General features: G+C 35.4%; 1 protein-coding gene across 1 annotated transcript in view; it reads left to right on the forward strand.

Annotated features, from left to right (window-relative positions):
- Positions 1-26,320, forward strand: part of Usp34 (ubiquitin specific peptidase 34) — a 180,481-nt gene that overhangs the window by 102,252 nt on the left and 51,909 nt on the right. The window contains exons 33-48 of the mRNA XM_013353501.1: positions 393-479; positions 4,055-4,255; positions 7,116-7,198; positions 10,915-10,955; positions 11,122-11,246; positions 12,540-12,692; positions 13,940-14,044; positions 15,787-15,842; positions 15,931-16,051; positions 19,107-19,290; positions 19,684-19,844; positions 21,685-21,750; positions 22,606-22,752; positions 22,839-22,895; positions 22,995-23,072; positions 23,401-23,495. Of these exons, the coding sequence (XP_013208955.1) occupies positions 393-479; positions 4,055-4,255; positions 7,116-7,198; positions 10,915-10,955; positions 11,122-11,246; positions 12,540-12,692; positions 13,940-14,044; positions 15,787-15,842; positions 15,931-16,051; positions 19,107-19,290; positions 19,684-19,844; positions 21,685-21,750; positions 22,606-22,752; positions 22,839-22,895; positions 22,995-23,072; positions 23,401-23,495 (1,760 nt within the window). The remainder of the gene's footprint in view (positions 1-392; positions 480-4,054; positions 4,256-7,115; positions 7,199-10,914; positions 10,956-11,121; positions 11,247-12,539; positions 12,693-13,939; positions 14,045-15,786; positions 15,843-15,930; positions 16,052-19,106; positions 19,291-19,683; positions 19,845-21,684; positions 21,751-22,605; positions 22,753-22,838; positions 22,896-22,994; positions 23,073-23,400; positions 23,496-26,320) is intronic.

Below are 26,320 nucleotides of genomic sequence, written 5' to 3' on the forward strand. Positions count from 1 at the left end.
GGACAGCCTAGTATCTGGGCTTAAATGGTTTACTGAAATAGTAAAGTCATTCTTATATACTTCTAATAAGACTTTTTACAAATTTTTAAAACATTTTATATAGAAATTATTGTTATCTGGGTGTTTGTGGTGCATGTCTTTAGTCCTAGTCCTTGGGAGGCAGAGGCAGGTGGATTTCTGAGTTAGAGGCCATCTTGATTTACAGTGAGTTCTGGGGTCAGGGCTATACTGAGAAACTTGGTTTCAACCCTTCCCCAAATTTATTTTTTATTATTTGTAGACATTGATTTCTATAAAGCACACATTTTCACAAATGCTTCTTAAGTCAACAGAGCAGATTGTCATTCTGTGCAGCTGATATTCCTTATCACCACCCTCACAATTGTTTACAGTTTGTTGCTGCTGGCGGGCTTCAACAGTTACTGGAAATATTTAATTCTGCAATTCTAGAGCCAAAAGAGCAGGAATCATGGACTGTGGTAAGTAAAGACTTTTTTCAGCTAATTATATTTTATTATCTTCTTTCAGTCACTTTTGTTTTATTGGCAAAGTAACTTACTATATACTTGATATAATAAGGTTAAGACATAGTAGAAAATAAAAGATTTGATAGATTGATAATGGATTAAAATTATATAACCAAATGAAGCAAAGAGGGAGTGTTATTTTTGGTTCGAGAGGATGGATTGATGGCTTAGAGCATTTGCCATAAAAGCATGATGAACTATTCAATCACTGGCATCAAGGGGTGAAAGAAAAATGACCTCCACAAAGTTGTCTTCTGATCTTTACACGTGATTGCTCAGATCTAATCTCTACCTACACACAGGCACACACCCATAATAAAAAGACAGCTATGTAATTTTTCAGTTTTTTGTTTTTTACTTTTCTTGAAATGAGGTTTCTTTGTGTAGTCTTGGTTTTCTAGAACTGCTCCAGTAGGCCAGGATGGCCTTGAACTCGGAGATCAACGGCCTCTGCTGAGTGCCGTTTTCAAGTCAGGCAGGAAGACATTTACCAGTTGGGTATTTGTAGTGTTTCCACTGGTGGCTGTTATCAGTATGTTGCTTTGATATTGGCTTGCTTTGGTGTTTGTTTATGAATATAATTGCTGGATCCAGTAATCATGTTTAATATTTTAACAATCAGCTTAGCAGGTCTAATATTTATATTCCAACCAGCACTGTATATCCTAGTTTTCATATTAAGGTTATTTACTATTTTCACAGCCTAGGTCCTGTGAAGTTAATATGTTGAGTGTTTGTTTATGTTTTTCTAATAACCTTTGTGATTTTTAAAGCTTTCTGTGTGTTTATTGGCCATCTTGAACCTCATTTGTATATACGTTGATTCAACTCTATTGTACCTTTTTATTATTGAGTTTTGAATGTCCATTGTGTATTTTGGATAATGATTTCTCAGCAAACAGGCTGCTTTCTACCAGCAGCTGAATAACTTTCCCTTTCTTGCTGTGCTATATATCCTAATGCAATATATCCTAATTTTGGACAAGTCATAAGTCTCTGTGATGCTCATACTTTTGTGGCATTGTGTAATTATGGTATTGAAGATTGATGACCATTTTCTTGTTTTATTTTTTTTAATTTTTTTATATTTATTTATTCATTATGGATACAATATTCTGTGTGTATGTCTGCATGCCAGAAGACGGCACCAGACCTCATTACAGATGGTTGTGAGCCACCATGTGGTTGCCGGGAATTGAACTCAGGACCTTTGGAAGAGCAGACAATGCTCTTAAACACTGAGCCATCTCTCCAGCCCCCATTTTCTTGTTTTAATTTGTATTTAAGGCTTTCATTGATTTTTAAGTGAAGTTTTATTTATGCGAGTCATAATTCAGTCATTTTAAGAGAGTTACAGTTTTAGAAGCCTCAGTCCTTATGAAATGCTTATACCTGCTTAAGAATGCAGAATGCTTCACCTCCAGAGTTCTGGTTGTTTTTTAATTAGCCTGCTTCCAACAAAGCAGCTCTAAGAAACTTAATTTGCTTTCTCTTACCGTATATTAAATTTTGGTTCACAAAAATTTGTAATTGGAGCAGTACATAAGTACTCTTTACATATGCATGTGTCATCTAGTAGGCTCCAATGTACCTGTATGTGGAAGCCAGAGGTTGACCTCACTGTTGTTGTCCAGCTTAGTTTTTGAGTCAGGGTCTCTCATTGAACCTTAAGCTCACTATTTCATCTAGCTGGTTGGACAGTGAAACCCTCTGGATCCACTTTACACCCCCACTCCAGCTGGGTATACTGTAACATTCATCACCCTTGACTTTATGTTGGATCTGGACAGGAAACACTCACCTGATTCTTTCTAGCCCTCTATCCAGTTCTATAGTTTTCTTTGCTATAGTCAGTGCTTGTGGTATTGCATTTCAGTTAGCTTCTGCATGGAAAAGATAAGGTTGAATTGGTTTATTTATTGATATAAATATCTAATTTTTTTAACACCATTTGTTGAAACTAATTTTATTTTTTAATTTGAATTATATTGATGACATTTTGTAGTAGCATGGTATTGTTATTACTCAGGGAAGGATACTTTTTTTTTTCCGGGTAGATAGATGTAAGTGTACCGATTGCAACCAGGAGAGTACGTGGCCAAGGATTTATTGTAGTGAAATTTCTGAAATTCTTCTGCTGAATATAAGTGATGTTCCAATTAGCTTGTTCAAAGAAAGTTTCTTGTTGCTATTAGATCTTAAAATTCATTGTAAATTTTATGTTTTATACTAATTATCCTACTCAATAAATATTTATATTAAATCCATATGTGATAAATGTAAGATTTTCAGTTGAAGTATCCTTTAGAGTAGTGGGGAATCCCTATGGTCTGAAAATATTAATCCTGGTCTACATAGTTAGTTCAGGTTGGCCATATCTACATAGTGAGACTGTTGTTTCCTGTTGTTATTTTGAAATGCCTTTTTCCTGGCCCGGAACTCACTGTGTAGATCAAGCTCTAGCCTTCAACTCAGAGATGTACCTGCCTCTGCCTTCTAGGTGTAGGGATTACAGGTGTGCACCACCATGCCTGGCACTTTGTTAGCATTTCTAATAGTTTTGAAAAGTGCAGTCTTTGGAGCATATTTTTCCAGAAATCCTGTGGATATCCTGGAAAACAAATGTGTCATTTCTAATTTATTATATATATTCTGTTAAAATTTATATTCAAAAAAGAAAATTAAAGTAACACTTGCCATAGCTTTTGAATGCAAAACTTTCTGTAGTGATCACTGTATTTAATTGAGTCCATGGCAAGTGTCTAGAACCTGGAGTGAAAACTGGCTGCAAATCAAAATGTAATGGATTAGCAATTCTTGCCCTGTGAATGTATGTAGGGATTAGGTGCGTATGATGAGAAGACTGTTGGAGTACTATATGTTCTTTTATCACTCTTTGTTCTTTTTGTTGTTGTTTGTTGGAGTTTTGTTTTGTTGTTGAGACAGGGTTTTTTTGTGTAACCTTCGCTATCATATAACTAGTTCAGTAGACCAGACGCTTTTGAGGTCTCTTTCAGGCTTTATTCTTGTAGGATTGAAACTAAAGTATACCCATGGGGTATGCTCAGCTGAAAGCTCAATTAACTTATGAACCATTGGATTCAGATACTAATGCCCATTTGCCAATATTATGCTATATACAAAAGAATAATTTTCTTTCTGGTGTGTCACATATGGTTTACCCCTCTTAATTAAGCAAAGGCTTTGAGTTATAAATTCTAGAGAAATGGTTGAAGAAACCTCTTGGTGATTGAAATAATTCCTATGAAAATTACCTATGAAAATTTCATTTTAAATGCAGAAATTCCTTTGCCATTCACATTTATGATCTCAGTGGGAAGAAGTTTATTGTAAGAGTTTAACTTAGTAACGGAGCATTTTTTAAAGTTGCATAATTTTTAAAAGTCATATAGCATATTGCTTAAAAACTAGCCAATTCTTTTTGTCTTTTTATTTCAAAGTTGTGTAGTGTTCATACTTATCACATGAATGAAAATAGAGAGCTGACATTGTTTTCTCCTTCACAGTGGCAGCTAGATTGTCTTGCTTGCTTGCTGAAATTAATCTGCCAGTTTGCAGTAGATCCATCTGATTTGGATTTAGCTTATCACGATGTCTTTGCATGGTCTGGCATAGCTGAAAGTCACAGGAAAAGAACCTGGCCTGGAAAATCAAGAAAAGCTACTGGTGATCATGCCAAGAGTCTTCATATACCACGATTAACAGAGGTAATATTCAGAAATCAAAATTAAATTGTCCTAATGAATTCTACTTAAGTTTTAAGAAAGCATATGGTTTAGTTTTTACAAAGAAATATACTAACACGGGGGCTGGAGAGATGGCTCAGGGGTTAAGAGCATTGTCTGCTATTCCAAAGGTCCTGAGTTCAATTCCTAGCAACCACATGGTGGCTCACAACCATCTGTAATGAGGTCAGGTGCCCTCTTCTGGCCTGAAGGAATATATTGTATACTAAATAAATAAATATTTTTTTTTAAAAAAGAAATATACTAACACATAAATACTATTCTAGAGTTTTATACGACTACCTAGCAACTAGAACAGTGTTAAAATTTAAAATTGTCGTGATGTATTGGTAATAATTTTCAGTTTTTCATGTGCTGTTTTAATAAGTTGTCTAAGCTTACACTTACATGTGTTACTAGAACTTTGTAACTTACATTCGAAGTGTACCAGAGTCCATTCCGAAAAATAAGGAAATCATGCTAGGTATTTCAGCACAGGAAATATATTAAAAAGATGAATTTCACAACATATGTGTTTCAACATATATGTTGAAGTGCTAAAGAAAATCAAAGAGTGCTGAAGAAATTTAGGTAAAGGGGCTGGAGAGATGGCTCAGTTGTTAAGAGTACTGCCTGCTCTTCCAAAGGTCCTGAGTTCAATTCCCAGCAACCACATGGTGGCTCACAACCATCTGTAATGAGGTCTGGTGCCCTCTTCTGGCCTGCAGACATACATACAGATAGACTGTTGTATACATAATAAGTAAATAAATAAATAAAAGAAATTTAGGTAAAGATCTGTTCACCTCTCCTAGAGCTGGATGTAGATCATTTTTGGAGTTATTAGAGTCAGAAACTTACCAAAGAAAACCTGTTGAAGTGGATTTAGGCTTCTGAAAAATGGGGTTTTGCTCAACTATTTCTTGATTCTCAGAGGATACCAAATAAAAGCTAGTAAAAGGACTCCTTTAGGTAGTTGGAAGACTGGAGCTGTTGAGATGGCTCAGTAGTTAAAAACACTTCTCTTTAGGAAGTCTTTAATTTGGTTCAGTACCCCAACCACACAGCCCACAACTGGCTCCAGGGAGAGCTAGTCCACTTCTGTGACTTTTTTGTGTTCCTGCATACATGTGATGCAGACAATTTTTTTTTTTAAATGAAGCTTTCTGGATAAACACCTGGAGCAAACCTAACAAGAAAAACATGCAAAGCTAAAATCCAGTGTGACAGGTCATAGTAGGAATCCAGCTGTCAAGGGAAGACTCTTGCTTGTTATGTCCTAGTTTTAGCATTCTACAGAAAATGTAGAGGATGCTAGATTTAGAAAAATTAAAAAGCTAGCACATCCTTCATTATAAATAGAGTTCATAGGCCAGGTGTGGTGCTCATCTAGGATTCTTGCACTCCTGACAAAGAGACAGGCAGGCAGAACTTGGGAGATTAGCCCAGCCAGAGAAGCACAGAGAGATCCTATCTTTTTTGGGGGGTCGGGGAGAGAGAGAGAGAGGAAAGGATATCATTTTGACCATTCTTTGTTCAGGTATTCAGACATATATCCTTCACCATCTCTGTTTGTTATTGGGGAAGTGGAAAGACTAAGATTGCTTTTTAGTGAAATCTCTCCTCATTCTGTCACCCTTTGAGAGGCACACCTCATTTCATTACCTGTCAAAGAACACAAGAGTAGTGAATTTTTACAGATAGAGGAATTTGGTGGTGAATGTTAAGATTTGGAAAACATTGGTATTACTGGGAACCTAAAACATGTTTCACTTTTGCAATGTTAGGGTTAAATTGGAAAATTAATCTTTCCTAGTATTGTAGATTATTTGTATCTCTATTTTTTTCTTTTTAAAATGTGCATTAGTATTTTGCAATAGGTGTTGGGTTCCCTGGGACTGGAGTTACAGCCAGTTGTGAACTGCCATGTGGGTGCTGGAAATTGAACCCAGGTGCTCTGGAAGAACAGTCAGTGCTCTTAACCCCTGGGCCATCTTTACAGCCCTATTTGTATTCCTTAATATGAATGTTTCTTGAATTCTAAATGCATTCCAAAGTATTACATAGTGAAAGATACTACTTGACAACTTCATTGTTTCTGTTATGTATGTTTTTACCAGAAGAAGCCTCCTCCATTAGAATATGGTCAAGTTGACTATGATACTTTCCATTAACAACTCCTGAATTTCCTTTAAAAGATGATTTACTTTTATGTGTATCAGTGTTTAACCAGCATTTAAGTATGTGCACTACATACTTACCTGGTGACCAAGGAAGCCAGAGAAAGGGTATGGATTCCCCTAAAACTGGAGTTACATACAGTTGTGAGCCTCTGTGTGGGTTCTGGGAACCGAACCTGCATCCCTTTTACAAACTGCAGGTACTTTTAAGCCATCTCAGTAGCCTCTCACCAAATAATTTCTATGTTTACTTATAATAGTAATTTACTTTTTGAGATTTGAATACTATAAATGTATGCAAGTATTGATGTAAAATATAGTTAGGGAATTTTTAGAGTGATTTGTTTTTAAAATATATGCAACTTCATGGCTGTTGAAAGTTGGAATATGTAAATGAAACTTGCATCTAGTCAGATAGGCCTGCCATTTATACCTGTATATCCTTCTTTTTCAGAGTATTTTCATTAGATGTTATACAGCTAGGAAACACGTATATATTTATTAATTTTTTTTTTTTTTACCAAAACAACTGTAGCTTAGTATGCGTATTAAAGTCACAAGAAAGCTGGTGCATGAATTTAAAGGAGGTGGGGAAATGAAAGTACTCTGTATTTTGCTCTATTCAAAGATTTTTTTTTCTCTTGATGTTTTTATTTTTAAAGGTGTTTCTTGTGCTTGTCCAAGGAACCAGTTTGATTCAGCGACTTATGTCTGTTGCTTATACGTATGATAATCTGGCTCCTAGGTATGCATTTTATATGTTTTATATGTATGTATATGCAGTTATTAAACTTCATTTTTGCACTGGTCTTGGTGGCACACACCTTTGAGTATTCTGGAGGCAGAATCAGGTGGATCCCTATGTATTGGTCTACATACTGAGTTTCATGTCTCAAGAAAGGGAAAAACAAAAATTAAAAATCTTTCATTTGGGGGCTGGGGATATGGCTAAGTGGCTAAAATACTTACATACTTATGTTTGAGAACATGAGCTCAACTGCAAGTACCCATATGAATGTCAGGTGCTGTGTTGCATACTTATAGCCCTAGAGCTGAATGAGAGGAATAGACCATCCCCAGAACTCAGCCAGTCTACTTAACACAGCAAGACCTAGCTTTAGTAAGAGATACCCTTCTTAAAGATAAGGTAGAGAATAATAGAAGACATTTGACAGCAGCTCCAGCCATGCTTGCATTTATGCCGTGAACATTCAAACAGTTTATTTCGAACAAATGTTTAGCAGAAAAGTTATTAGGATTTTTAAATGTATTGCCCTACTTTTTTCCCAAATTTTCATATCTTGTTAACATTTGTCACACTTATGTATTCCTGAGCATTTCTGTGTTTGTAAATTCTAAGGAAGTTTATGAATGTAAGGTCTAGACAGTATGGCTATCTAAAATACTTTGATATTTGTTTCTTAAAATTAAGGATATGTTTTATTTATTTTTTTTTTTTTAGACAGGGTTTCTCTGTAGCTTTGGAGCCTGTCCTGGCACTAGCTCTTGTAGACCAGGCTGGTCTCGAACTCACAGAGATCCGCCTGCCTCTGCTTCCCGAGTGCTGGGATTAAAGGCGTGCGCCACCACGGCCCAGCAAGGATATGTTCTTAATATCTAGATGTGTGTGTGTGTGTGTATACACTAGTGAGTGTTGGGATCAGCAGAGATCTGAAGAATACATCTAGTCTCCTGGAGCTGAAATTACAGGTGGTTGTAAGTTGCCTGATATTTGTCCACACTTCCTGATTTCCTGTGAAAGAGTACCAAGTGCTCTTATCCACTGAGCCATCTGTCTAATCCTGAGTAAAACCAAATTAATTTATGTAATCCAGCATTGGATTTGGAGAGATAACTCAGTGGTTAAGAGTATGTACAGTTATTGTGGAAGACTAGAATTTGAGTCCAACATCCACACTTAGACATTCACAATTGCCTGTAATCTAAGTCCAGGGATATGATAACCTCTTCTGGCTTCCATGAGCATGTGCACACACACACACAGATAAATTTTTAAGAAATTAAACATTGATATGTTTGATTTTTTTTTTTAAAAAAATAGTGGTAGGCATCAGACAAACATTCTACCATAAACCATATCGTGAAACCCTTGATAATATGGGTAAGTTCATGCAGAGGCCACCAAGGTGTTACTGTCTTGCTTTGTTGCTCTCTATCATACTGCTTTGAGGCAGAGTATCTTACTGAGACAAAAACTCACCTTTTCAGCCAGGCTGGTTTGTCTACAAATTCTGGAGCTCTGCCTGTCTCTGCCTAATGGCTAGGTGCATCCGTGCCTTTCATTTTACTTGTTTACTTGGGATTCAAATTCACATATTCATGCTTGCAAAGTAGCGATGGTTACCCATTGAACCATCTCCCTAGTCCCCTATTATCTTGTTAATTTATTCTTGGTTCAGCATCATGTGAACTATTTTTTACTATTAGTTGTCATACTTCTTTCTTTTTCTTAAGTAGAGATACGTTTCTAACCTTTTCTTTATAGTATTGATATTTTAGTAGTACAGGCCATTCTTTCTTCTTTTCCCCTCCCTCCCTCCCTCCCTCCCTCCCTCCTTCTGTCCCTACGTCCTTCCCTACCTTTTTTTGTTTTTTTGAAACAGCTCTGTAACAGCTCTGGCTGTCCTGGAACTCACAGCAGTTCATCTGCCCCTACCTCTTCCTCCTGAGTGTGGAAGTAAAGGTATGCAGCATCATTGCTTGATATTTTTTATTTTGAAACATGATCTTGCCAGGTCTGCCTGGCCTCTGTCTTGAAATTTTCCTGCCTCAATCTGTAGAGTACTGAGAATCCAACCATGTTCAACCTGGTACAACTCTGCTTGTTTTTGTTTTGTTTTAGAACATTTTCATTTTGGGTCTTTCCTTTTCAGTAGTAATAGTCCAGAAGTGACATTTTTTCTACTACATTATGATGATGTTATTTAGTCTATTGATGATGCTAATTTTTTAAAAGTTAATCTGGTTTATTCCCATTTTCTTGGCTAAAAATTTCATTTTTAATAATCTGTCAATGTGAAGATATTATGAAGGTATAAGCCTACTATTTTCTATAAAACCATAAAACTTCAATTGACTTGCACTTTTCTTAGTAATTTTTTCTTAGATAATTGTTAATAAAATTTTTGCTAAATGTTGATTTTCCTAATTATTGGTATTACTTTAATGTCTATTGTTGGACAACCCATTACATAAAGAGAAACATTTTCTTTGTTATTCATCTAGTTTAGTATTAATTTCGATTCATGAATCTGAAATGTTTATTTTGCTGGATGTGGTAGTGCACACCTTTAATCTCAGCAGTAAGGAGGCAGGTTGATCTCTGGGTACAAGGCCAATCTCATCTATATAGAGTGAGTTCCAGGACAGTCAGGACTGTTTACACAGAGAAACCCTGCCTCAAAAAATGAATGAATGAACGAAAGAAAGAATAATTAAATAAAAAGAAAAAAATTTTGAAGTTGTGGGTGTTTGGTAATTTCAATATTTATGTTTCTTTCATGCACGGAACTAAAAATAATGTATATAAGACCACAAAAAAAAAAAGCTGAAGAGGTGACTTATTAGTTGAGAGTACTAGCTGCTTTATCATCAGGACATGTGTTACAATCTCAGTACTCACTTGTCTGGGCAGCCCACATACACCTGTTTCTTAAGCACTGAGTGGACAGAGATAGGAAGGCCTCTGGAGAGTCTTGTCTTCTAGAGGATCTGAACCTTATAAGTCCCACCTTAGAGGAGGGAAGTGACCTCCACACCTGAATAAGCACGCATCATACATGCACAGGCATATATTCTCTCTCTCTCTCTCTCTCTCTCTCTCTCTCTCTCTCTCTCTCTCTCTCACACAAATAAGTGAGCTGTGACACCATTAGGACACAGTCAGTAGGACACAGAACTCAAACAAATATATAAATAAATACTTTGTGTGTGATTTGAATAAACAATAACATTCCGTTCATTTGGACTACTTTAGAAACTTGGAAAGGCACAAATTTTTTTTTACAGTATTTCAAATAAAGATGCGGGTTCATCTGTGTAGTGATGGTGCATTCCCTGAACTGGAAGACAGAGGCAAGTGGATCTCTGAGTTCCATGATAGCCTGGTCTACACAGAGAAACCCTGTCTCCAAAACAAAATATGAAATAGAAATGGGTAGGCTAATATGGAGACCTAGTTATATGCCTCTCTGAAGTTTCTTGCTCTTTGATAACAACCCCTTTTACTGCTCTCCTCCTCTATCCTATCCTTTGAAGACCATCTAGTTGCTTTCCCAAGAATTTCATTTACTAGTGGTTTTAAAAAAAAGTGAAATCATAGTAGTAATTTTCTTAAATCTATTTGGAGTGAAGTTATAAACATTAAAGGATATGTAGTCATTTTTTTTTTACTTCATTGCCAGTTTTAATTAGTAGTGATAGCATATTTTTGTTTTACAGGGTTTTGAAAGCTCAGTCTGATCACAGGTCTAGACATGAAGGTAAGTGCTCAACAAAGTTATTTGTATTTTTAAATTTAATTTTTAATATTTTGTATTTAGTAATGATAACTCTGTCTTTTCTTAACACAAACCTGTACAATGCTTTTATTTATTTATTTATTTATTTATTTATTTATTTATTTATTTATTTATTTATTTATTTTAGTTTCACATTATTCAATGTGGCTCTTGGTGAGCTGGGCTCATTGCTGCTCTTTAGTGAAATCTAGCCTTGCTGATAGTGATCATTTACAAGACTGGCTGAAGAAATTGACCCTCCTTATTCCTGAGGTATGGTGAAACATTAAAGATTTGTGCTTCTCCTTTTAAAACTTTTTGTATTATTAAGATTGTTAAACAAGATCCATAATGGTAAAGAAATGTTCATGATCATATTCATTATTACATTACCTATTTACCTTAGATATAGAATGTTAATTTAAAAATATGACTATTATATATTCTGTGTCATTACCATTTGTCATTTTTAAATTTTGTTCTGTTCTCACTGTTACAGGTAGTCACTGTAACATCTGGGCAGATCACTTGGAATCTGTGAAATGTTCTGACTTAAATACTTTCATAAGTTGTTTCTGGTTCCAAAAATATTTTGTCCTGTAATTTATATTGTAAATAACATAATTATGAAAACCTTCTTTTATCCTAATTTTTCCTGTATATTTTTATATTTGTTTCTGCTTTATAGCCATAATTAGGCATTTGTTAACAAGATGTTAGCATACATTGCCATACAACATTGACTACCTTGTATGGTTATATGTTGTTTATGTACAATGTGTCATCAGAATATTAAATTTACAGTATGTTGCTAGGGTTGCTGTTGTAGTAGATCACTTGCTCTTATACATGTAGCATGCAAAATTCTGCATTCCTAAACAAAACATAAAACACCTTGCTAAAGAAGTAAATTGGCTTTGTGATCATGCTCACCTGTAGTTCCAGCACTTGTAAGGTATAGACAAAAGGATAAGAACTTCTTGGCCAGTAGTTTTGGGTTACCATGGACAACCTGAAACCCAATTTCAAACAAACACTTTTTTAGAGTTTTTTCTACAAAATTATCCTGTTTTCCTCTACTTTTTCTTCTCTCATTTCTTTATCCTTTTTCCTTTTTTCTTTCCCATTTCTTTCCTTTTGTCTATACACACATACCCTTCTCTCTTGTTCATATATTTTTCCATCCTCCTAACTGGTCTCAAACCAAGGTTTTTCACATGGAAAACCTCTACTCTACTTCTGTATTACACTCCCAGGGATTCTGTTTATTTGTCTGTCTGTCTGTTTGAAAACAAGGTCTCATGTAACCCAGTCTGATCTCAAGATTGACAATACAATTTAGGATAAGATTAAATTCTTGAGACAGTGTGTTCTCCAATTCACTGTGTAGGTGAGCATAATATTCCACTGATGGGATTGCAGGCCTGCTACATCAGGTATGTCACTACTGCCTGCTGGGTAAAATGCTGAGGATCAAATTCAAAACAAACTCATTATCACTTGGCCTATATCCCTAGCCTGAGAATTGCTTTTTAATTCTCAAATTGTCCCTTTTTTCCTCTTTAGACTGCAGTTCGTCATGAATCTTGCAATGGTCTCTATAAGTTATCTCTGTCAGGCCTAGATGGAGGAGACTCAATTCATCGATCTTTTCTTCTTTTGGCTGCCTCAACCTTGTTGAAATTCCTTCCTGATGCTCAAGCTCTCAAACCTCTAAGGGTAAAATTTTTACCTTGCTGCAAATTTATTTTTGTGTATTGTATTCTTGTAGTTAGCTCATGAATTTCTCGTTCTCCTTTCTCCGCTTCTTAGGTGCTGGCATTATAGGTTCACACTGTGATGTCTGTTTAATCTTAACCATTCTTATCGTCAACGTTACATCTACTAACATCTTTGTGATTTGATTTCAGCTTTGTGTTGTCTGTCATAAGAATGCTATTTTGGAAATACAGTTTATTTACCAAGTTGAAAAATTATGATGTAGCTTCCTTCCTGACTTAGTAACATATTTGATTTTTTTTTTACTTTTTATTCCTTATGATATTTTCAAATTTTGAGTTTTTTTTTTTAAATAAACCCAGTGTGACACTAACTTTGTAGAAGTTTTCACCACATAATAAATTCGGAGGGCTGTTAAAGTATTTTTAATGATATTGTGGGTCTTTTGTTTTGTTTTTGGGTTTTTTGAGACAGGGTTTCTCTGTAGCTTTGGAACCTATCCTGGAACTATGTCTTGTAGACCAGGCTGGCCTTGAACTCACAGAGATCTACCTGCCTCTGCCTCCTAAATGCTGGGATTAAAGGTGTGCACCACCACCGCCTCGCTAGTATTTTGTTTTTTAAAATATTTATCTTTATTCTATGTGTATTGGTGTTTTGCCTGCATGCATGTCTGTATGATGATGGCAGATCTTGAACTAGAGTTACAGACAGATGTGAGCTGCCATGTGGGTGCTGGGAATTGATCTCAGGCATTCTGGAAGAAGAGCCAGCATTCTTAACCACAGAGCCATTTCTCCAGCCCCCATATTTTTGATAATTTATAAAACTGTTTACTATAGCATTTGCATATTTTCCCTGATTGTGTCCTTTCTAGAAAATTGGAAATTGTTTTTCTTATATTTTTGTTGTTTTTTTTTTCTTTCCTTTTTTTTTTGTTTGTTTGTTTTGTTTTTGAGACGGGGTTTCATTCAAAACCCCAGTCTGAGTTTGAAATGAAGGATGTCTGCCAGCCTCTGACTGGCATCATCACCCCAAGTTTGAGATTGTTTTTCTAAAGTTGTCTTCTCTTTTAGGTACCTTAATAGTCTCATTTTCCTTTTTCTCTGATTTTATGATTTATTCGTCTTTTCTTAGAGTTTGAATACTATTTATTTGTGTAGGCATTTAATTTCATAAAGTCTGTACTTGCTTAAGTACATTATACTTCTAAAAATGATTTCAAAGTGTAAAATTTGTTTTAATAGATAGATGATTATGAAGAAGAACCAATGTTAAAACCTGGATGTAAAGAATATTTTTGGTTGTTATGCAAATTAGTGGACAACATTCATATAAAGGATGCTAGTCAGGTATGTTCAGAAAATTACCTATTAATTTGTTAATAGATCCAAGTTATGCATGTGGATATTCTTGGTTTTATTTGTCCTTTCAGGAGAGGGCATGCTTATTAACGTGTAAGTAGTGAATACTGACCTAACTATTCTGTTACACTAATACTTCTGTGTTCTCTACCTTTTTTCTCATTTTTACTTTGATTTTAACTGTTAAAGTATATCTTCATTTGTAAGCATCTGTAAGTACTCTTGACCAATCTAATATTTGTAAACTTTAATTGGAAAGTGAAATATGTATTGTAACCGCTTTACTTTTTAAATTATCCCTGTTAGCATATGTACAGTGCCGGTAGAGGCCAAGAGAGGGCAGCTTAGTCGCTATTGCTCTGGTTCTCTTTGTGCAGTCATACAGATCAGATATTTATATTACGAATCCATAACAGTAGCAAAATTACAGTTATGAAGTAGTAACAATATCTATGCTTGGGAGGGTCACCACAAAATGAAGAACTGTATTAAAGAGTCTCAGCATTAGAATGTTGAGAACCACTCTAGGACCTAGAGCTTCAGTTTCAGATGATGATGTGCTTTCTTATTGTGGGTCCTTGGGAACAAACTGGGGTCCTCTGGAAGAACATCATGTTTACTTCACCCCGGAGCCATGGCTCTAGCCCTGAAATTTGTATTTTTTAGTTTCACGTGTGTGTCTGTGTCTGTCGGCCTGTTTGTCTGCCTGTCTGTCTTTTGGGGTTTTTTTTTGTTTGTATGTTTGTTTGTTTTTGTTTTTTGTTTGTTTTTTGAGGCAGAGTTTCTCTGTAGTTTTGAAGCCTGCCCTGGAATTATCTTTGTAGACGAGGCTAGTCTCAAACTCAAAGAGATCTGCCTCCTGAGTGCTAGGATTAAAGGGATGTATCATCACTGCCCAGCTTTTATTTATTTATCTTTTTATTTTTATAATAACATGTGAGTTTAGAGTCCTGATATGTAAAATGAAAAGTTTATGTAACTATGTGAAGATCAAATACTTTTTTTAAATCTGGCATTATCATTTACTTATGTTAATGAACAGGTTTTAATTCTAGTCAAACTAATTTTCTCTTAGAGCTTCAGTTTCTTTGAGAGCTCTCTTAGGTTAATTTCTATTTATGAAATCTTTTTATTTTGTTTCTATAGTTATAAATTAACTGTTGTTTATTATTAAAGCTTAGGTCAAAGATGTTAACAATAGAAAGTCATTAGAACTGTGGACAATATACAGTGTTATACATCACTAGCCTATATATAATTTACATCTTGATAAATGTAGTTTAAAAAAAAGCTTTAGTATGATCTCAGATGATTACTGGTTTATCATAATTTACTGCTGTGGCTATCATAATCTATCTTTGGTGTGTTTGTGTGTTTTTAAGACAGGATTTGTTTGTGTAGCTCTGACTATCCTGGAATCTGTAGACCAGGTGGCCTTGAACTCATAGAGATCCATCTGCCTCTGCCTCCAAGACCTGAAAGCAAAGGTCGTGCTTATCATATCTCCTTGCTTATCATAATTTTTTTTTGATGGGACTGTTAATGGTACATTTAAAATGATAGTTTTTTTTAAAATTTGTATCATTTAGAAGAATAGGTACCTTGAGTGTATAACTTAATTTGCAAAATACAACTTTTATTACATATAAGGAAATAATTTGTGTTTCTAATCTGTTTAACACCAAAAATAAAAGCCTTATTTGAATTTTGTATTTTCTTTTTGTCTTAAGACAACACTCCTCGATTTAGATGCTTTGGCAAGACATTTGGCTGACTGTATTCGCAGGTAAAGTCTGATACAGAATTAACAATTACATTATTGAGCAAAGATAAAGAATATCTTTATCTTTTGCTTGTGATCTTTCTTTTAATAGTAGGGAGATCCTTGATCACCTAGATGGTCATATAGAAGATGATGGGCTTTCGGGACTTCTAAGGCTTGCAACAAGTGTTATTAAACACAAACCACCTTTCAAGTTTTCAAGAGAAGGACAGGTATGCTTCAAAATACATGCATGACATACAACTGAAGCTTCTTTTTACATTGTTTGTGTTTTGTTGTTTTGGAGCAATATATCCAAACAAGGTTTGACAGAGCTTGATGATGAAGTTTGAGTAAATTAACCACATTGGTTCTAGAGTTTAAAAGATGAGGTTTGGCAACAAATGCCTTTATTCTCTGAACAAGTTATAGGCCCTCTATGTACATTTAAGAAATATTGTTTATATAATAATAATTATAGTGGGAAGAGTTATGTTTTGGTATTTTTTTTGTTGCTGTGGTTTTTTGGTTGCTTTGAAATAAAGGTAACCCAGGCTGACTTTAAACACTTTTGTTATTCTCTGTGGCTAATGATGGATTTAAACTCATGGTCTTCCTACCTCTACCTCCTAAATGCTGGCAATAGTGGCATGAGCTAGTATGGCTTTTCAGTTTTTTCTGCATTGCATTGTGGTTTCTTACCGAATATTATTTTGAATATTGAGGCAGGGCGTGGTGGCACACACATTTAATCAATCCCAGCACCTGGTAGAGACAGGTAGGACTTTGAGTTTGAAGTCCTTGTGCTCTAGACAGTGAGTTTCAGGTCAGCCAGGGCTACATAGAGAGACCTGTCTCCAAACCTCAAAACCAAACAGAACAATTCTCTCAGGTAGCAGGTTGAAGGAGTTCTTCTATTTCAGTTAGTTAGTTACCCACTTTTTCTAGTGGGCTCAGGATAAAGAAAATAAAAATGTTCATTTAAGCATTTACTGACTCAGTATTTCTGTTAAAATACTTTCATCCCAGGCCTTAAGTATATTTTTTCAAGATCTCTATAGCAATAGAGCTCATTTTCTTTTTATGTAAGTTGGTTGGCAAAGGTAGTTTGTTTAAAATCAGCTTTTACCAAATTCAGATTTGCTCTTGGAATGTTTGTTTTCTTCACATAAACATGTTGCTTTGTTTCTCCTTGATGATAATCTCACTTCTGAATCCTAAAATAAATAAAAATCATGTCATCTGTATGAAATAAAACTCAAATCACTTTGCATACTTTTTAGCCAACCTTGTTTTTTGTTTTTTTTTTTGTTTGTTTGTTTTTTGTATATCCAGAAAGTTTTACATTCTTTGAAGATAGTAAGAAGAGGACAACATGGAAAATATTTGTCCTTTTGTTTTCTTCTGTTTTTTTTTTTTTAATCCCTGTGACTGAGTTTCCAGTACCACCACAGGTTGACTCATTAGGCCTCACAGGCCTAAGCAATGAGCTCATGACTAGTTTTTATTAGAGTAGAATTGATTGATTAATTAATTATTAGAGTGGAATTAATTCTCCCAGTGGTTACTGTTGCAAAGCATATCTCCTACGTTTCCAGTGACTGAAATTCAAGATTCCTCAAAGGAAAGCTTTATGTAGTTAGTAAGTACAGTGAGCCACTTCTGTCTTTTAGGCAAAGTCTGATATTACAAGTCAAGTTTTCAGACTTCAGCCAAAAGGCAGTCTTATTAAAGAGTGATGATACTTGCATCTTCATATAGTACAGTTTTTCTGCTCAGTACTCTATGAGGTATTATACCCCGGGCTAAATGGTAATGTTTGGGTAATAAGAGACAATTAGATAAAAGAGCAAAGGAAAAATAAATAGAAAAGTTTAAGTGAATATGAGATTTCTTTCCCAGCTGAGGAACTTCCAGAAGTTGATGGCTGGTGATGGAGGGATGGCCCTTACCCATGTCCACAGGAACAGCATTATTGGATTCAGTGGGGGTATTAAAATGAAAAGAGAGAAAGAATATAAAATTGGGCAGGGTACATGTTGCAAGATGAGTAAACATTGATTACGGTAGAGAGGGGAGTAAGATTATGATCATAATATATTTATACAGATATGTAGTTCTCAGAGAATAAATTTTAAAATTTTTTTATGAATAGAAAAGACAATCTGGCCGGGCGGTGGCACATGCCTTTAATCCTAGTACCTGGGAGGCAGAGGCAGGCGGATCTCAGTGAGTTCGAGGCCAGCCTGGTCTACAGAGCTAGTTCCAGGACAGGCCCCAAAGCTACAGAGAAATCCTGTCTCTAAAAACCAAATAAATAAAATGCAAAAAGAAAAGAAGAAAAGATAATCTGATCGAGTTCCTCTTTGAGAAGCTGATAGCCATGCTCTTGGGTGTGTCTTTTTTCCCCCAGCACCTCTTTTTCTTTTAATTTAATGCAGTGCTTTAGTCTGTATTAAAATGTGCTTAATGAAGTCTTCAACTCCACTTCATAACTAAAACATTGCACAGTTTAAATTTAGGAGAAAAGTTTGTTGTAAATGAAGATCTGAAAACTGATTCCATTAAAAACAATTTAGATCCAGCTCATGGTAAAACATGTTTCTACTATTCACAAAATTAAGAAGATAGTTGTAAAGTCACATCTTTCATTCCAACTGTGGCATTTGCCACAATTCTGACAACTAGTAAGGTTCTTAATGTTTGTGAATTTTGTGCTGTGGACTTTGAGGAGTGGCCGTCCCTCAGTGTGGGTGAAGTGCTGCTTGCTATTACCCAGATGGAGAAACACCTATAGGCCTTGGCAAATAGGAAATAACAAGGCCTAATAGAAACTTTTGGTAATTTTCAAATGAAAATAACAGTAGTGTACATGATTAAGGATAACTATGAAATTTGAAGAGGGGGGAAGAGTAAAAGGTGGGTCCCTTCTATTTTCCTCACAAAAAATAACAGTTTTTCAGATGATACATAATACTGTCAAATTTTTTTTTGTTGTTTTATTTTGTTTAATTGAGACAAGGGTTTCCCTGTAGCTTTGGAGCCTGTCCTGGAAACTTACTCTGTGTACTAGGCTGGCCTTGAGCTCTCTGAGATCTGCCTTCCTCCCCCTTCCATTTGCTGAGATTAAAGGTGTGTGCCACCACTGCCCAATTTATGCTATGAACTTTGAACTAATATTTTAGTAAATTATAGTTAGTCCTTATCTATTTTATTTTGTGTGTTATTATATTTGGAATATAATTGATATCCAAGTTATGTAACACCGGTTTTCTTCTTGTCCCCTAGGAATTTTTAAGAGATATCTTCAATCTTCTGTTTTTGTTGCCCAGTCTAAAGGACCGACGGCAGCCAAAGTGCAAATCACACTCTTCAAGGGCCGCTGCGTATGATTTGTTGGTAGAGATGGTAAAAGGGTCTGTTGAGAACTACAGGCTAATACACAACTGGGTGATGGCACAGCACATGCAGTGTAAGCATTCTTCTTTTCATTGCATCTTTATGAAACTCAACCCTGAAAATCTAGGGGTATTGTTTAATGAATCCACTTTCCACGTATTTTATTACACTCACATTGTTGATATGTGTAATAAAATATGTAGAAAGTGGATTCATTTGTTTTAAATAGAAAAATGTCGAAAACCTTTAGATAGTTTAAATAATTGGACCTTCTTTGCATCTAATAATGTAATACCAAGGAAAATATAGCATTGATGGTTCTTTTAAATTTTATGTAATTAATATTTTAAGTTATAATATTCCATATATCTTAATTAGGTAATTAATGGAAGAAGTAACTTCAAATCAAATCAAGATATGTTTAAGTTTGTTTGGGGGCATCTTCTCTTTCCTCTTGTATCAGCAGCCCATGCACCTTATAAATGGGACTACTGGCCTCATGAGGATGTGCGTGCAGAATGCCGATTTGTTGGCTTGACTAACCTTGGAGCTACTTGTTATTTGGCATCCACTATTCAGCAACTTTATATGATACCTGAGGCAAGGCAAGCTGTCTTCACCGCTAAGGTAGAGTTTCAAATTGTAAACCAAATATGTATTCCTAAAAATTAATTAATATAACCATATATTGCTTAATACCAAGGACATACAAAAATGTTATTATGTCATGGCTAACTATTTTAGTGTATTTTAATTTTACTTACACTTACGTGAAGTTTCATTATGTGGAAATAATTTGTTTCAATGTGAAGCATAGTTTGGACTTTATATGCTTACTATGCACAGGTAATACTGTATTTCAGTTAAAATGAATACAGATTTTAATCACATAAAAATAAGTAAAACAGGCTGGCGATGGTGGCGCACGCCTTTAATCCCAGCACTTGGGAGGCGAAGGTAGGCGGATCTCTGAGTTCGAGACCAGCCTGGTCTACAAGAGCTAGTTCCAGAACAGGCTCCAAAGCCACAGAGAAACCCTGTCTCGAAAAAACAACAACAACAACAAAAAAAAATAAGTAAAACACTCAAATAAGCAAAGTAATAATAGATAACTGAGTTTGTTTCTTTTATTCCAAGCCAAAAATAAATAAGTTTGTGAACCTGCTTTGAGTTGCGTGTGCTTCCTGGTTTTTGTGTTTTTACATCTGATTTTATACTTCGTTGGTGAATGGCCTTTATGTATTCTTTCCTTTTTCTATAATGTGGTATAAACCTTGTTTGAATCTTTTAATTTGTTGTACTCTTCAAGTTATCCAATTATACTTATTATCCATATTATACGCATATGAATTTGGGTTTTTACATTTAGTTATGTTGGATTTCAAAATGTGATGTGTATATAGATTGATGATAGTTAAAAGTAGTTCTATAATGGGTTTACTTTGTAGAAAGTCTTGTAACTAAATTGGTTGGACCCATCTGCATTGTCTTCTGAAAGCAGTAGTTACCAAAAAATCATGTTTTTAGTGACCCCCCCCCCATGAATTTGTTATACCTCTTGATAATATTGTTCATATTAGTGAACACCTTAAACTTTTAGTATTGTCAGTACTTAGCAACAACAGAAAGAACACAAGATGTGCTTATTTTAAGTAGATCTAAATAACCTTTTCATTTAAAAACCAATCCTCAGGACTAACGATGGATATCATTTCCTGTTCTTCCAAACGACAGATGTTCAGTTCTCAGCACCCATGTCAGCTGCTCATAGCTATCTGTAATTCTCATTCTAACGGATCCTACACCCTCTTCTGGCTTCCACAGCCACATGAACACACAACAGAATAAATTAATTCCTCCTTTTAATTGAATTTTGATCTACATAACATTTATTATTTATTTATTGAGCTCTACATTTTTCTCTGCTCCCCTCCCTGCTTCTCCCCTTCTCCCTTCAACCCTCCCCCAAGGTTCCCATGCTCCCAATTTACTCAGGAGATCTTGTCTTTTTCTACTTTCTACTTCCCATGTAGATTAAATCTATGTAAGTCTCTCTTAGTGTCCAGTTTCTTGAGTTCTTTGTATATTTTGGAGATCAGCCCTCTGTCTGGTCTGGGGATAGTGAAGATCTTTTCCCATTCTCTAGCTGTCATTTTGTCTTGTTGACCATTTCCTTTTTTTTTTACAGAAGCTTATAAATGCAATTTTCAAAAAGACTTCTTTGTCGCTGTTGCTGTTGTGGCTCTCCCTCTCTTTTGCTGTTTTGTTACCCGTCATAATAGCTGTCACTGTATTTAGTATAATGGAAAAATAGTCTGAATTTTCTAATACACAATGGTAATGAAAGAGTGAAATGTGAGGTGTTTTATCGCATAGAGCTGAAAGGATAAAGAGACCATTGTGGATCTACTGGGAAGTTCAACATGCTACCATTAGTGTTCTGACCGAGTTTTTTCTTGACTTTCAGTATTCAGAAGATATGAAGCACAAAACCACTCTTTTGGAGCTTCAGAAAATGTTTACATATTTAATGGTATGTTTGAAAAGTGTGAAGAAAAATTATTTAGATTATCTTTTAACAAAAAAATCCCACTAAGATAGTGACTAAAGATTGTAGTGTTTTTGTTAAGGCTTACTGTTTTCAAATTGATTTGCTTTTAGTTATCTCTCTTTTTTGTTATAAAAACTTTAACAATCACAGCTGAGTTATCTATTTTTTTAATTTGTCCTTTATTTCTAATTGTTTTTCCTATCACTGGTTGTCACAGGGTTTCTCTTGCTGTGATGAAATGCCATGACGAAAAGCAAGTTGGGGAGGAAAGGGTTTATTTGGCTTACACTTCTACGTTCTAGCCCATCACTAATGGAAGTCAGGACAGGAACTCAAACAGAGCAGGAACCTAGAGGCAGGAGTTGATGCAGAGGCCATGGAGGGTGCTGCTTACTAACTCATTCAGCATGCTTCCTTTTAGAACCCAGGACTACAACCCAGGGATGACCCTCCCCCATCAATAACTGATTTAGAAGATGTCCTACAGGCTTGCCTACAACCTGATCCTTCTTTTATAAGAGGATCATTAAATTAAAAGTTCAGTTCAGCTCAAGTAAAAATGAAGTTAAGAGAATATCTGGAAAAACATTGCTTAGCTGGGTATAGTGGAATACTGCTCCAGTTTTTGTTTTCAACTTTTTGAGCTGGGGTCTCTTGTAAACCCAGGAGTTTCTGATTCTGTATAGCCAAGGCCAGCCTTGAATTCCTAATCTTTCTCCCTTTACCTTCCAAGTGCTGGGATCAGTGTTGTATTCCACTCTGTATGACTTTGTTGTTGTTCATTCAAAATGTATTGGCCATTTCTTATTTGATATTTCTTCCCCTCTTCTCTCTCAGGAGAGTGAGTGCAAAGCATACAACCCTAGACCTTTCTGTAAAACATATACCATGGACAAGCAGCCTCTTAATACTGGGGAGCAGAAAGATATGACAGAGTTCTTTACAGATCTGATTACTAAAGTTGAAGAGATGTCTCCAGAACTGGTTAGTACCAGAATACTGAAAGATTTGTTTAAAGTTTATACAAATTTGAATTTTAATCACTGACTTTGATTTGTTTTATTCTAAAGAAAAATACTGTCAAAAGCCTATTTGGAGGTGTAATTACAAACAATGTTGTGTCCTTGGTAAGTATATCTGTTTTGTTGTTGTTGTTGTTGTTGTTATTTTATAAGGTTTTTAAAGCTTATAACAATTTGCTAATTTTTGTTTGTCGCTTTATCTAGGATTGTGAACATGTTAGTCAGACTGCTGAAGAGTTTTATACTGTAAGGTGCCAGGTGGCAGATATGAAGAATATTTATGTGAGTGATACTGGACATGACTTGAGATTGTTTTATGATTTATGTATGTATATGTTGATAACAAATTCATTGTCTTGAGAAGAAATAGTTATTTTCATGTATTTTCTTTCTTGTTTTGCTATTTAAATAAGTATTAATGATAAACCACAAACCAGTAATTTTTCAAAGTATGAATACATTTTAAAAGATAGAGTATGTTCATAAGAGGAAAAATTAATTTAATTTGAATTTACTTTTTTTCAAAAAAGAAATTGATCTTTCTTTGTGCATTCTGACCAAATTTCATGCTGTAAATTATGTCAACTTCCCAATGTGGGTTTATACACAGGAATCTCTTGATGAAGTTACTATTAAAGACACTTTAGAAGGGGACAACATGTACACTTGTTCTCATTGTGGAAAGAAAGTCAGAGCTGAAAAAAGGTAATGCTTTTTGAAATGTAATTTTTATCACTTAAACCACCCAGTGGAACTAAAAGACGTTTCATAATTATTTGTAAATGTGATGTAAGTAATGTGAATAAATAATACATTAAAGTGACTCAGGTAATATTAGCTGTTTGAAGCTCAGTATTGATTGCTTAGTAACTTTTTTTTTTTTTTTTTTTTTGGTTTTTCAAGACAGGGTTTCTCTGTGGTTTTGGAGCCTGTCCTGGAACTAGCTTTTATAGACCAGGTTGGTCTCGAACTCACAGAGATCCGAGTGCTGGGATTAAAGGCGTGCGCCACCCGGCTCTTAGTAACTTTTATTATCCAGTGAGCTTGAATGTTTAGGGTTGAAAGGAAGAATCTCCAGAAATCTGTCTTTCCTAAGGATAGACATGAAAGACAAGAAGAGTGATCCTCTCGTCAGTCTGCACTGATGCAAATATCTTTGTATAGTGACTAGTTCCTAAAGAATAATAGCTAACTTTACAATATATTTTATTTGGGAAGTACTTTCAGAATTTTACATGATTAAATTCACTAAGTATGACATCATGTTGTAGTTAAATATAATTACTGATATCAAAATTATTTCCCGTAACAAAGATCAGAGTGAGTTCCAAATTCTGAAATTCTTGTCTCAGAATAGTGTATTCAGATGAGCAGATACTGGGTGGCAGTGTAGTCCGGGTGGAACTGAATTCTCTCTCCTGAGAATGTGTATGCAGTTGACTCTTAATTGGATCTTTGAAAGAGATATGAATGGAAGCTGGATTTGGGAGTTAAAAATTTCAGTTTGAAGTACTAATTTTTTTTTTTTTGTAGTTATTTCTCTCTCCTTTTTTTGGGGGGGGGGGCGTTGGTGTTTTGTTTCTTCGAGACAGGTTTTCTCTGTAGCTTTTGAGCCTGTCCTGGAACTAGCTCTGTAGACCAGGCTGGCCTCAAACTCACAGAGATCCGCCTGCCTCTGCCTCCCAAGTGCTGGGGTGCTGGGATTAAAAGCGTGAACCACCACTGAGTACTTTCAAAGTGTGTTTTTTTTCTCCTTACATCACATGTATTGTCATTATTTTGGATTGCTCATGTTTTAATGCATTTATCATAAATTCTTTTACAGTTCTTTATAGAATTTCTTAGAAAATAATAATTGAGGTGCTGAAGAGATGGCTTAAAGGTTAAGAGTGCTGGCTGACTTCCCAAGATCCTGAGTTCAATTCTCAGCCACCACATATCTGGTGCCCTTTTCTGGTGTGCAGGCATATATTTTGACTGAACACTGTATATATAATAAATAAATAAATCTTAAGAAAAATAGTTGAACTGCCCTCAGATTTAAAAGAGGGGAGCACTAAGTGGCACTGGAGAAATGGCTTAGTAAAGAGTTTATAATGCTCTTACCAAGGATTTTTGTTCCCTTCCCATTATCCACATTGAATGGGCCATAACTCTGTGTATCTCTAGCTCTAGGTGAGCTTTTGAGGGCACCTACATTTATGAACGTGCACCCCCCCCCCCACATAGACATACACATTCAAGCAAACAATTAAAAATAGCATAGAGAGATGACTCAGTAGATAAGAGTACTTGGTGTTCTAGAGGACCTGAATTCAGTTCCTAGCATCCACATCCTATGGCTTTCAGTTGCCTTTATGTAAGTCCTGCTTTAGGGGCTGAGTATGCAGTTCTTTAATCCCAGCCTTGTCTACGTAGTTCAGTTCTAGGTTAGAAGGAGGTATATAGTGAGACCTTGTCTTCAAAAATTTAAAACCAAAAACATAACTCTAGCTTCACGTTATCCAACGCCCATCTGGCCCCATGGATACCCCCACATTTGGCTTGCATACATACATACACACTGAAATACATATAAATAAAAATGAGTCATTAAAATAAATCTTAAAAATCTAAATTACCTTTACCAATTTATGGAAACAATTTTATAGTCTCAGTTTTATGCATTTCTGTTCTTTCATGATTCACATATCAGTTTAGATGTATATGGTTTGTGAGTGTACCATGTGTAGGGATACACATAGACATGTGTACTTGTGTATGTGGAAGCCAAAGGTTAATTTTGGGTATCTCTCCATCTTGTGTTTTTTTTAATTTTATTTTTTATTTTTTTTATGACCAGTTCTCCCATTGAACATGGAGTCTTGTTGATTAGGTTCCAAGGATCCTTCTCCTGTCTCTTTCTTTGCAGTTCTGGGAATATAGGCCCATGGCACTGTACCAGGGTTTAATGAATACTGGGGATGTGAACCTGAGACGGGTCTTCTGCTTACGGAGCCTTACCAACTGTGTGATCTTCCTATCGCTTCATATTCCCTTTAATATTTAATTCCTTGTAAGGGGCAGCTAAAAGCATTTCTACCCAAGTCTTAAAAAGACCTGGATTCAGCCACTAGAACCCTCATAATGACACTGAATATAGTGGTCATCTCAGCACTCCTAAAGTAAGATAGGAGGAGATGAAAAAGATCCTGCGTCAATAAGGTGGACAAAAATCAGACTCTTGAAATTTGTCTCTCATCCTCACACACACGCATGAATGTGTACATTTATACATACATAAACTGAGCTAGCAGCCACATGAAAAACCATCATGTGCATGTGCGTTTGCTACCATAGTGCTGTGAAGCTGAAACAGGACAATGGCAGTGGCAAAAACAAGCCCTAGGTTCATTGAGAGACCCTTTGTTTAACAAAACGAAGGTGGTACTCCATGAGTAAAGGCTTTTTTTTTCCTTGCCAAGACCTACAACCCACGTTTGATTTTTGGGACACATCTTGTAGAAGTAGAAGACAAGCACCAGCCAGTT

This window comes from Microtus ochrogaster, unplaced genomic scaffold, assembly GCF_000317375.1.
Source record: "Microtus ochrogaster isolate Prairie Vole_2 unplaced genomic scaffold, MicOch1.0 UNK9, whole genome shotgun sequence".
Taxonomy (NCBI): domain Eukaryota; kingdom Metazoa; phylum Chordata; class Mammalia; order Rodentia; family Cricetidae; genus Microtus; species Microtus ochrogaster.